Consider the following 12,423-nt stretch of genomic DNA (forward strand, 5'->3'; position numbering starts at 1 on the left):
CATTATCAATCCCAACTACTAGTCTTTCGCTTAACTAACTATATTTTAAAAATGCAATTCTCAACTGTCGCTTTATTCGCCGCCACTGCTGCTATCGTCAACGCTCAAGTCACCCAAACCGTTGAATCAACCACCTTGGCCACCATCACCGACTGTGCTTCAACTGTTTCATCATGCCCAGCTCATTCAACTTCTGCTGCTGGTAACGGAACCACTCCATCCAACAGCACCGTCGCCAGTGTCTCCACCTACGAAGGTGCTGCTGCTAAGCAATACGCTGCTGGTGCCGTTGCTTTGGCTGCTGGTGCTTTATTGGCCTTATAAATGTGAATATTTTATTTTAAAATTTAGAAAAAAAAATACTACGCTGGTTAGACCTTTATCATACATGATGAGTTGAAGGTTTATTATTTTAATTCAATTTTTAGCACCAAAGCTGGGTTTAAATTACGTACTTCTAATTTTTTTTATATATATACATATTTACATAAGGTCTTTAATGGTAACTTTACAAGTTGAAATGCAAAACATATGTAAGACCGAAAATCATCGACTCTACATCAGGAAAGAAAATACACCTCTTTTACTTCTACATAGAATCGTCTTTAAATAAAAAAACTGGCATAAAATTATCAAAATATAAAAAAGGCATATTAAAAATAATAAACTTGTGAAAAAAAATAATTGTAATTGAAAATTTAAAAGGTTATCTTGCATCAAGAAGCATTTCTCAACAATAATCCTTAACCAATTAACGAAAGACAAACCTTGCTCAAGGGAGCAAAAAAGACAACAAACTGAACCAAAAGTCAAAAAAAGCACTAAAAGCATTAGGTGATAACCAAAAACCAAATCCAAAAAAAATAAAAATCTGAAAAGTAATAATTAAAAAATAAAAAATTCTTTGTTTTTATAATTGAGGTTGTTACAACCTCATTCCAATCTAAGACCCTCTCTTTCTCTAGTCCATAAGTCTAAGCATTCATCTAAGCACCGACAGGTGGGATAATTTGTCCTGGAGCTTGAGCTGGGCCACTAATAGCAGCAGCAGCAGCAGCAGCAGAAGGGTCATACTGGAAACCAAAGTCTCCCTTCAATTCGTGCTCCTTCTTACCAAAGGCATTTTCACTCGACTCCTTCTTGTCAACAGACTTGCCGTGCTCCTTTGAAAACTCTTCATGTTCATGGGGTCCCTTTTCGTGATTCTCTTTTCCATGTTCTTCCCTGTCATGTTCCTCCTTTTCATAATGATTTCTGTCAGGCGTAGTTTCATGATTCTCCTTCTCATGATGCTCCTTTTCATAGTGTTCTTTATAATGACGTTCACCTTCGTAAAGATTGTCCTTGGAAAAATGATCCTTATCCTTTTGCTTAAAATGCTTATCCAATTCATGTAAATCCTTGCCCTGAGCTACTTTGTCATGTTCATAAGGAATGTCACGACGACGAAGATCATGATCAACTTCATGATAAAAGTCCTGGTGGTGTTCCTTCTCCTTTGAAACATCATCCAACTCATGTAAATCCTTGCTATAGTCAGAGTCATCATTGTGATCTACTTCGTGATGCTCAACTGCATGCTTGTCGCGACCTAAAGCAAAATCATCCTCCTTATGGTGAACTTTTTCATCATGGCTCCATTTATCTTCAATATTCTCATGATGATCAACTTCATGATGCTGTTTGACATCCTTGTGGAAATCTTCTTCAAAATGCTCCAATTCATGTCTCTTTCTCTTGTGTTCAAGCTCGTGGAAATAGTCAGAGTGGTGCTCCTTCTCCTTGAAAAATTCATCCAAATCATGGAAATCCTTTTCATAATCAAATTCACCGTGATCTTCTTCATGATGGTCAACCAGGTGTTTATCGTGTTCAACACTATGATCCTCATTTTGATGCTTGTCCTTCTCATGATGCGATGAGTCGCCATCAACAACTTCGTGGAAATCATGTTCATGGTGTTCAGTTACATTCTTGTGGAAATCCTCTTCAAAGTGCTCAACTTCGTGTCTCTTTCTCTTGTGGTCAACCTCATAGACACGATCCCTGTGAAGATCTTTTTCGACTTGAACACCATCCAATTCGTGAAGGTCTTTGTCATAATGAGTACCATCAGCATCGTCATCTACTTGATGAAGGTCTTTTTCATGGAAATCCTTAGACAATCTATGCTCATCTTTATGATGGTGGTCTTTTCCATGACTACCTTCCTTCTCATGCTCATCTTTTTCATAAAGGTCTTTTTCTAAACCATGTTTGTTCTTTTCATGAAGATCAACTTCATGATGCTCCCCCCCTTCATTGTATTGCTCATGAAGATCCAATTCATGTACGTCTTTCTCCTTTTTATGAACTTCTTTTTCGTGGTGTTCCAATTCATTCCTCTTTTGCTTTACTTCAGAAACTTCATCGTCAAGGTGGAAATCTTGATCGTGCTTTTCTTTCTTCAATTCTTTATTACTCTTTTCATGATGCTCTTCACGCAACTCACCATCTCTGTTCAAGTCCTGGTGATGTTTTTCCTTATGGTGATCAGTTTCTACTTCATGGATATCCTTTTCATGAACATCACGACCATTCTTGGATTCTTCATGGTAGTCCTTTTCGGAATCATGGTGTTTGCTCTCATAATCATCTTCTTCGTGGTCTCCATGATGGTTTTCTTCGTGGTGCAACTTTTCAATATCTTTGTTCTTTTGTTGATGGTGTTCAATTTCGTGATCAAATGTAGCATTACGGAACTTCACATAGTGATGCTCTTCTTCGTGTCCCTTTACAGTCTTTACATGGCTTTTTTCATGGTGGCCATCGCGTGAGAATTCCTCCTCAGCACCATCACCTGGGAATGGTCCTAATGGTTGAATACGAGGACGATCCAAATCTTTACCTTTACTTTTACCGTGCCATTCACGATCTTCGATCTTCAATTGTTCAACAACTTGCTTGGTAGTTAATGCACCGCCTTTAATTAAACCAGGAATAAGTTCCAATACAAATGAAGCCAAACCTTGTCTAACTTCAGGATTAGTCAAGGTAAATTTTGTAACGTCAAGAACAAGACCATGGGTCTTGATAGCAAGAATAATTTCATCCCATGGAATGACATCTGCATTCAACAACTTAATAGTGATATCAGTCAATGCACCTCTGACAACATCATCAGTTAATGACATCTTGATAATGTCGTTAATCAAACCTGAATTCTTCAATTGGACAAAAACCTTCAACAACAAATCTTCAACTAAATCGTGTTTCGAAACTACACTCTGAGCGTAAAATTGGGGTTCCAGCCCTTTGCGATTGCTCCCTGTAAGACCAAACTCCTTCTCGTTGAAAAATTCATCATTGCCACAATCTGAATCGTAACACCATTCGGCTCCTGAGTCATAGAAATTGTCATCTACTTCACGCTTGCCTTTTCCAAAGTTGGAGTTTCCTTTGCCATTGTCGTACAAGTCGTCGCAATCTTCTTCATCATTAACATCTACTGGACCTTGATTTTTTCCACCCTTTTTAAATTTTCCCTTTAATCCACCAAGCTTGTCTTTCATCCCAGTGCCGCCCATTTTTCCTTTCAAGCCGCCAAGCTTGTCTTTCATTCCGGCCCCTCCCATCTTTCCTTTCAAGCCGCCAAATTTCCCCTTCAACTTCCCCTTGATATCCTTCTTGCCACCATTTTGCTTACCGTTAAGCTTTTCTTCTTCCCCTTCGTCCTCGCAGTCTTCATTATCAAAATTGTTTGGCTTAGATTCCTCTGGCTTTCCACCTTTCCCTTTTCCACTTCCTGATTTTGACTGACCATTCTTGTTACCACCGAATCCAAAATACTTTGAATCAACGACAACGTCGGCAACTTCACGCTTCTCCTTATCGGCTTTAGCTTTGGCCAATTTCTTTTCTTCTGGACAGTCTTCATCTTCGACAGGGGCCTCAGTTTCAACACAGTCAACAGTTACAGTAGTTGTAGCAGGTGCAGCAGTTGAAGTGTTCTTGCCCTTTGAAAATTTAGACTTTAATCCGCTCAATTTCCCTTTACCATTTCCACCCTTGTTGAACAAACCCTTCAACTTGGATTTCAAACCTCCGGTTTTACCAGTTGGAGCAGGTTGGGTTACAGTAGTTGTTGTGGCTGCAACTGGTGCTTCAGACACTGATTCATCAGGACATTCTTCTTGCTCGGTTGGTTGTGGTTCTGGAGCAGATGTTGTTGGGGCAACAGTAGTTGGAGCAGCAGAAGACTTATCCTTTTTGCCTGCCATCATTTTCTTTAATTTGCTCAAATCTCTTATAGCCACAAGCATTTCCTCACGCTTGGAAACTTTTGGATGGTCCTTCTTTCCTGGATGAGATAAGTCAGCTTCTCTGCTATCATTTCTACCATGTCCTTTTTCTCTGTTCCAATCTTTACCACGATGATCATTATCATGGTCAAACTCATCACAATCTTCATTACGGTTCCAATGATCATTTCTTCCATGGTCCTTTTCGTTATGTTCTCTCCCGTGTGGGTTTCCATGATCTTTCTCGCTTTTCCATTCGTGATCTCTATCATGGTCCTTTCCATGATCCTTACCATGGTCTCTATCGTTCTTCCAATCATGATCCTTTCCGTGGTCCTTTCCATGATCCTTTCCGTGGTCCTTACCATGATTTTTACCATGATCTCCTCCATGTTCAAAGTCATCATCACAATCGTCAGGACGTCCATGCAACTTATCATCACCACCACGCAATCTATTTCCACCAACAATTCTACCATGCACTCCACGATCCAAATCACGTTGCTTCAAATCACGGTCAAATGCAAGTTCAGCACGTTCCCAATCTTTGGAATCAGAGTGACCTTTATCATACTTGAAATTGGATTCTTTTCCGTATGGTTGTTGTTTCTTGGAGTCGTGACCATTCTTCTTATTGTTCTTATTCCTGTTCCAATCTTCATCGTCTTTACCACTATGATTCTTCTTTCCATCACGGTGCTTTCTGTCCCCTTCATAATCGTCGTCATTGCGATCAAAGTCTTTATCCTTGTTGGAACCTTTCTTGTAGTTACCACGACGGCCACCATTGAGTTTAGATCCAGACTTCTTTGTCTTGTGGTCTAAATCCCCCCCACTTCTGTGATCATACTCATCATCTTCACAATCATCTTTACCATGGTCATAGTCTGAGTCGTCATCATAGTCGGAATCGTCATCATGATCATCATCATGTTTTCCTTTGCCAAACTTATTCTTCCATCCACCTTTACCACCTTTGCCTTTCTTGAAAAGGCCCTTCAACTTATCAAGTTTAATCAAAGTGTTAAACTCCTCAGCATCGGCAGATTCAACATCTCTCTTGGAAATTCTCATCGATTCTTGGGCATCATTACCGCCATCAACAACATTAAGAGACACTGGTTCCTCAGCATCCTTACCACGGATATTCTTAATTTGATCCAACATGGACAAAATGTCCTTCAAGATATTAATCTTTTCAATAGTCAAGTCTTTGCCAACACTCAACAATTGCCAAAACATATCACCAAATCCACCCGACTTAAACTTGGCGGTAAAAGTAGGATCCGATTCCTGATCAGCAGCAAAAATACCACCAAGGTTACCAGATCCCAAATCAGTCTCATCAGCATGAGAACTATCTTCATTATCACTATCATCGATAAACTTAGCTTTCATGGCATAGTCAGCTTGGTGCTCAACGCTCCATTCATTGGATTCACCTTGATTGGTGGTAGCAGCAGCAGCAGCAGAATCGACTGATGTCTTCAACGGTAATCTCAATCTCATAGCCTTGTGATGCTTAAATCCAAGTCTATGGCTAGTCTTCTTTGAGCCATCACCATTCCCATTATTCGCATTTTGCGGGGTCCTGATTGCCAACGAATTGGCAACCGCAGCAACAAGTAACAAGTTGCAAACCTTCATCTAGCCTTTTTTATTTATTTCCTTTCTCTTTTTTTAAAAAAAAGCTGTTTAAATGCGCTAGCTGCAGGAGGGGAAGTTGGGGTGGAGGTTCAAAAGAGAATGAATGAAACCAACATAGGGTAATTGACTATCCTTTTATATACAGCTGTGACCATCCATCCATTTGCAAACTTCTCCAACTGGCACTAACATATATTCAAAGACTTCTTTCCTCAATTGGGTCATTACAGGGCACATGGGGTTAAACCTATTCGCTTATTCTTTAGTTGTTGTTTTTTTGGCTTGGCTTTCGAAAATACTGTGAATGAGTTAAGTGGAGTGTTTGATTTCAATTGGTTTGGGGTGAAAGGGGAATGAAAAGTACATGCACAAGAAAAATTCCAGCAAATTCCACCACCCTCATTCCTTCAATTGAGCTATAAGCACCATGGTTTGTGTCATCTTGAGGTATTGAGTATTGAATATGGGGTTTTATACCTGTTGATAAGGTTCTGCGGTATTTTTTTGTAATGCTTTCCCAATTGGTGTTTCTTTTTTTTGCGCGTGATTTTGAGGAAATTCAATTTTGCAACAAGAACAAGAAAAAAATAATCCACTTTTAAAGGTTAGAGAGATGCACTAGCATACTTTCCATATTTAGAATTAGTAAAGCGTTAGGAAGAGAAGCTAAAGGGAACTAGATGCAAAAGTTCGAACGAAATAATGCAACGTGTATTAATTAGAAATTGATAATCAAACAAAAAATGTTGAAAAGCCAAAATTAAAATTAGCAAAAAAGGTCTATTAAAGTAACACCGAAAGAACGACCCACATACCCATAAGTAGTTAAAAATAGAATCAAGAAAGACAAAAAAAAAAGCAACGGTAAATAGAAAGTAAATCTCCCTTGGTGAAAAGAAAAATAGATAAAAGAAAAACGTGGGCAAAGTTCCTCACACCCTAGAGCTTCCTGAAACTAACTGATATTCTTGAACGTTATTTCTCCTATTACGTCTTTTTGTAAATATCAGTTTAATTGAGTGCAACCCCAACTTGCTCCAACTGCTCTTGCTTCTCTTCCAGACTTCAAATTCTTGTGCTGTACCATTTTTCAAATCAAAGTCATCTTCATTCACCGCCATTTCCAAGTCAAATTTATCAACTGGAGCAATCTTGGGTGCTTTGTAGAATTTCAACAAGAGCGAATTCAAAACCACACTTAGTGAACTAATCATCATGGCTATACTTGCTGCGACTGGAGGCAACATCAAATTCAACGGCAAGAAACATCCCATGGCGAAAGGTAGCATAAATATGTTGTAGATTACGGCCCAGACAAAGTTCATTTTAATTCGTTGAAATGTCGTTGTTGAGATTTTCAACGCATTGATGACGCCATACAAGTCTGTTTGTTGACGTCTTTGACCACCAAGCAAGACGATGTCGGCACTTTCAATGGCGATATCAGTTCCCGAACTTATAGCCATTCCAATATCGGCTCCCGCCAATGCCGGAGCATCATTGATACCGTCTCCAACAAAGGCGATGCTGGCACTAGGGCCAAATTTAGCCTTTAAATCAGATATGACTTTGTCTTTGTGTATTGGAGACACTTCGTAGTAGATGTTTTGCTCTGATATTCCAACTTCTTTACCAATTCGTAAAGCAGCTCCTTTATTGTCACCCGTCACCATTCCAATAATATAACCTTCAGATTCCCTCAAGTGGTTGATGACTTCACGCGAACCTTCTTTTAACGAATCTGATAGCTCAATGAACCCCGAGTATGCACCGTTGATGACAACATAGGCTACAGTGTTTACCGATTTGAAGTCCTCCTTGTCAACTTGGTCCAATAAATGAGGAAATTTTTCCTTGACAAGATTGTAGTTGCCCACGTGTACATTGTAATCAATTGATTTCAATGTAATATTTGCTTCAATACCAGCTCCAAGCAAGATATTGACATCTTTGATTAAAGTGTCAAATGAATCTTCTTCAAAACTTAACCCACAATGCGATCTAGCCAGCTTTGTCAATGCTTTTCCAACCGGGTGTTCAGAATTACACTCAACTGAACCAATCAACTTCCACCAGTCAGAAACAGAAAGAGTTGTTGATTTTTCACCAATGACAGGCTTTGAACTAACCACTGACATCTCTCCCGTGGTCAATGTACCCGTTTTATCAAACAAGATGATATTGATCGAAGTTGTCTTTTCCAAAATGTCAGCACCTTTGATCAAGACCCCGTTTAAAGCTCCCACACCAGTACCCACCATGACTGCAGTCGGTGCTGCCAAACCTAAAGCACATGGACAAGCAACAACAATAACCGAGATCCCCAATTGTAAGCACACGAAAAATTTACCATTTTCATTTTGACGGAAAATCATGGGTAGCCCATCTATATGCATTGTAAGACAAACGGCTGCCCAGACAGTAAATGTGATAATTGCCAACAAAATGACCGATGGAACAAATCGGGCAGCAACATAATCAGAAAACCTTTGCACAGGTGCTTTGTTAACTTGAGATTCTTTGACCAAGTTGATGATTTGCTGCAATTGCGATTTTCTACCGGTTTTAGTAACCCGGATATGGATCAAATGTGGCCCATTAATCGATCCACCAATCACTGAATCTCCATATTTCTTATGAATAGGTAACGGTTCCCCGGTAATTAAACTTTCATCGATTTCTGATTCACCAAATACAATGACCCCATCAGCAGGAACTTTTCCTCCTGGTAATACAATTGCTATGTCATTTGGTTGAACCAAGTCAATACTAACATTTCTCGTTTGATAATCCTGTTGAAGTTTATCTTCTTTTCCTCCCAGTTCTTTCAAGTATTGACCTGGGTTGGTGATAATAGTACAAATTGAAGGGGTTAGTGACAACAAACTTGACAATGCCGATGATGTTGCTCCCTTGGCCTTGTTTTCCAACAACTTACCAAACGACACAAATGTGATCAACATGACAAGCGTGTCAAACAAGACTTTTGGTGGATTCTCACTGTTGCCTCTCCATACACTTATGACAATCGATACAATTGAAAATACGTAAGTCACCATAGTCGAAATAGCCACCAAAACATCCATTGATGCGCCCCTGAACTTGTTTCTAACAAATATTGAGAACTTGCGCAAGAATTTTGCTCCTAAACGGATCTGCACATACGTAGCAAGTATCGTTTCAAGCAATGACACTAAAAATAAACCGCGGAACAACATTGTGCTCTTCCAAAAGCTAGTTCTTTCAGTGTGGACGAGGATTATAATAGGTATGCCACAGATTAAACATTGAATAACAATATTGGACCAGTACTTGATGTCTTTCACTTTAGATAATAGTTTGAGCTGAGTAGCAGAAGACTGGTCTAATGAGTTGACAACAACAAAACTAACTTCATTATCCAAGGTGTCAAGACCATCAACAATGTCTCGAATACCTATCAATGTTGGAATATATGACATGGTTAATTCGTTACCCACACCAAGAGCCATATCTTCAACTGACGTCCTTGGCAGCGATGATATGTCTTCTGCGTCTTCATCGTCTTGGTCGTTCCAGGAGATTTCAAAAAATGTGATTCCGGGAAGACTTTGTAGATGTGCTTCTAGATTGTATTTGAAGCCAACCAAATCCATATCAGGGTGTAAACCCATAATTTTCAAACATGCTTCCTCATTCTCCTGTATTGTTTCATTTCCATTCTCTTGTTGATTATCATTACTATCATTAGATACATCAGTAGTTCGTACGTGTGTCACATCAAACCCACAATCTTCAATTGCCTCTTTTAACTGATCTGCGGATACACTAGAGCTATGTTTGACCAATGCTTCCTCAGTGATCAATGACACCGATACGGAAGACACTCCACTTATCTTTTCCAATGCTTCAGTGATGCTTGCAGAGCATGCACCACAAGTCATCCCCACTATTCCTAGTATCGTTTGCCTTGAGTTTGATTTTGTGGCTGGATTAGTGTTAAGAACCGATTTCTTTTGTAACTGGGCATCAAACCCACAATCCTCAATGACTGTGATTATGTCATTTGGATTGTAGTTGACTGAATGCGTTATCAATCCATCTTCAGTAACTAATGAAATCGAAGCCTTTTCAATGCCGTCTTGTTTCTCCAAAGCTTCAGTAATACTTGCTGAGCATGCTCCGCAAGTCATACCTTGAATTGATACTAGACTGTGTGTTGTTGTGGAACCTGTTGATGATTGCATTGTGATGGGGAATAGTCCAAGTCCGGGTGTAGATTCTGTTTCTTGTAATTTTGATGATTAGATCTTGTGAATTAGTAAGATTTCAAAGAAAAAAAAAAAACATAAATTGGGGAAAACTCGGCTTGGGGGTAAGTTGAAGAATGTATTACGATGGATTTGGTCTTTTGAATAGTTTGATGAGAAAACCCCTAGTGAATATGTGTATATATGCTGGTGTAAATGTATTCTTTATTGATGAGGTTTTTGGTAATTTTTGGTAAAGTCTGCCTTTTTTAAATTAAAATTAATTAAAATAAGAATTCGGATTTAAAAAGGGATTGCAGAAAAAAAAAAAAATTAAAAATAAAAATATTTAAAAATAAATTTAAAAAATTGTTTCTCTTTGTTGGTGTTGTTCTTTTTTTTGACAGATGTAGAAATATAAATCACGAGAGGTACCCTTCTTTTGCATAAAAAGATATATTCAAAATTATTGATAATAGAAACAGTATATATATGTATACTCAGTTGATCTTATTACAGATGGAACCACACGTTTATTTGAATGTCGTATTTTATTGTTACTCTCTTCTCTTCTCTTTAGTTAGTCTTTTGGTAAATTAAAGTACACAAACTACTCTTTCTTTAACGTTTTGTGCAATACTACACGACCTTAATTTGTATTTGTTTCTTTTTTTTTCTTAATCTATTTCATCAGTTATAAAACAATAGCAATATCACAAAACACCAAGTACTCACTCCTCATTGGTTGAATTTGCCCCCCCCATCACCATCACATATTCTTTTCGTAATTTGTGTTTTAATTCAAATAAAAGCCGAATCTTATACATATATATTTCCAACCAATACAGTAATAGTAAACCTGTTAGATTGGATTAGCTAATATAGCCAACCTTTGTTCTCCACCTCTCTTCTTAAATCTAACCAAACAAGGAGCAAGAAAGAAGATAAGAATATGGCTGACCAAGAAAAAATTAGAGAAGGATCTAACATCAATATGATCTGGTCATTATCATATTAATTAAAGCTAAAAGACTCACAGGTTTTTTGAGTTTTGTTTAAATCAATAGATGTTTCTATGTCGCGACACTCAACAAAACTTTCGACATTAGAAATTATTTGCAATACATAATGACTAATGCAAAGTTAAGCCCCATATTTCTAATGACTCACCAAAATGGTTGTCCATAACTTTCCTTGATTCGATTATACATCAAATCTACCTAGCATTCAACTGAGCACATACCAAATGGTTAAAAGAGTACTTGCTGCGTTACAAGTTGGGTCAGAAAAGACCACCAAAGAAACCCTTGACAAAATCTTGAGCTACGAACAGGAATTGAAACAAGCCAATGTCGATTTAGTAGTTATTCCAGAAGCCACACTAGGTGGATATCCTAAGGGGTCAACGTTTGGTTCTCATTTAGGGTACAGATTACCTTCAGGCCGCGAAGAATTCTTAACCTATTTTAAACAATCAATTACTGTGCCTGGGCCCGAGACCCAGTTGTTGGAAACATTCTCCGCTAAAATCAATGCTACTATCGCCATTGGAGTAATTGAGAACGGTGGTGGGTCAACAATGTACTGCTCCATAGTTTATATTGACCCCAAGCGGGGGTATGTGGGAAAACATCGCAAATTAATGCCCACTGCTAGCGAAAGATTAGTATGGGGACAAGGTGATGGGTCGACAATACCGGTTATTGAAAGTGCAGTAGGCAGGATTGGTGGTGCAATATGCTGGGAAAATTATATGCCATTATTACGCCAATGCTATTATTCCAAAGGAATAGATGTGTGGGTTGCCCCCACGGTTGACATGAGAGAGATTTGGCGTTGTTCAATGAGAACTATAGCTTACGAAGGAAGGAATTTCTTGGTCAGTGCCGTGCAGTTTCAACCGGCAGTGGCCAATGAAGAAGATACTCCCACTGGGTGGGAAATGGGAGCAAATTTGATCAATGGTGGTAGTGTTATTATTGACCCTATGGGTGAAATTGTTGCTGGGCCATTGATTGGTAAAGAAGGTGTATTGACGGCGGAAATTGAAACTGATGATGTGATTCGAGCACGATTTGATTTGGATCCTGCGGGGCATTATTTTAGAGGCGATGTTTTTAAATTAACTGTTGATGAGACCTCGAGAGATGTTGAATTTGTCAATAAAAAAGCTGAGTGAGTGAATAAGTTAAAAACGTGGCACGAAGCCATTTAATTGAAAAGAAGAAGCTATTTACTGTCTTATTTTAAGGTTTAGCTTCAATAGT

At 38.6% G+C, this 12,423-nt stretch overlaps 4 protein-coding genes across 4 annotated transcripts; 2 read left to right on the forward strand and 2 right to left on the reverse strand. All coding sequences in view use genetic code 12, as the record gives it.

Annotated features, from left to right (window-relative positions):
• Positions 1 to 51: 51 nt before the first annotated feature.
• Positions 52 to 324, forward strand: PGA58 (Pga58p; the record flags this gene model as incomplete). Its single annotated transcript, XM_051814777.1, has 1 exon — positions 52 to 324. One exon carries the CDS (start codon positions 52 to 54, stop codon positions 322 to 324), a length of 273 nt encoding a protein of 90 aa, XP_051671653.1.
• A 662-nt stretch (positions 325 to 986) lies between these two features.
• CANMA_002683 (uncharacterized protein) lies at positions 987 to 5,927 on the reverse strand (the record flags this gene model as incomplete). Its single annotated transcript, XM_051814778.1, has 1 exon — positions 987 to 5,927. The coding sequence occupies one exon, from the start codon at positions 5,925 to 5,927 to the stop codon at positions 987 to 989; it is 4,941 nt and encodes a 1,646-aa protein (XP_051671654.1).
• Positions 5,928 to 6,859: 932 nt separating this feature from the next.
• CCC2 (Cu(2+)-transporting P-type ATPase) lies at positions 6,860 to 10,153 on the reverse strand (the record flags this gene model as incomplete). The annotated part of the gene is made up of 1 exon (XM_051814779.1): positions 6,860 to 10,153. One exon carries the CDS (start codon positions 10,151 to 10,153, stop codon positions 6,860 to 6,862), a length of 3,294 nt encoding a protein of 1,097 aa, XP_051671655.1.
• Positions 10,154 to 11,402: 1,249 nt separating this feature from the next.
• Positions 11,403 to 12,335, forward strand: CANMA_002685 (carbon-nitrogen hydrolase family protein; the record flags this gene model as incomplete). Its single annotated transcript, XM_051814780.1, has 1 exon — positions 11,403 to 12,335. One exon carries the CDS (start codon positions 11,403 to 11,405, stop codon positions 12,333 to 12,335), a length of 933 nt encoding a protein of 310 aa, XP_051671656.1.
• Between the last annotated feature and the right edge of the window lie 88 nt (positions 12,336 to 12,423).

The sequence above is a fragment of the Candida margitis genome (genome assembly GCF_024628925.1).
Source record: "Candida margitis strain CBS 14175 chromosome Unknown scaffold3, whole genome shotgun sequence".
Taxonomy (NCBI): Eukaryota; Fungi; Ascomycota; class Pichiomycetes; order Serinales; family Debaryomycetaceae; genus Lodderomyces; species Lodderomyces margitis.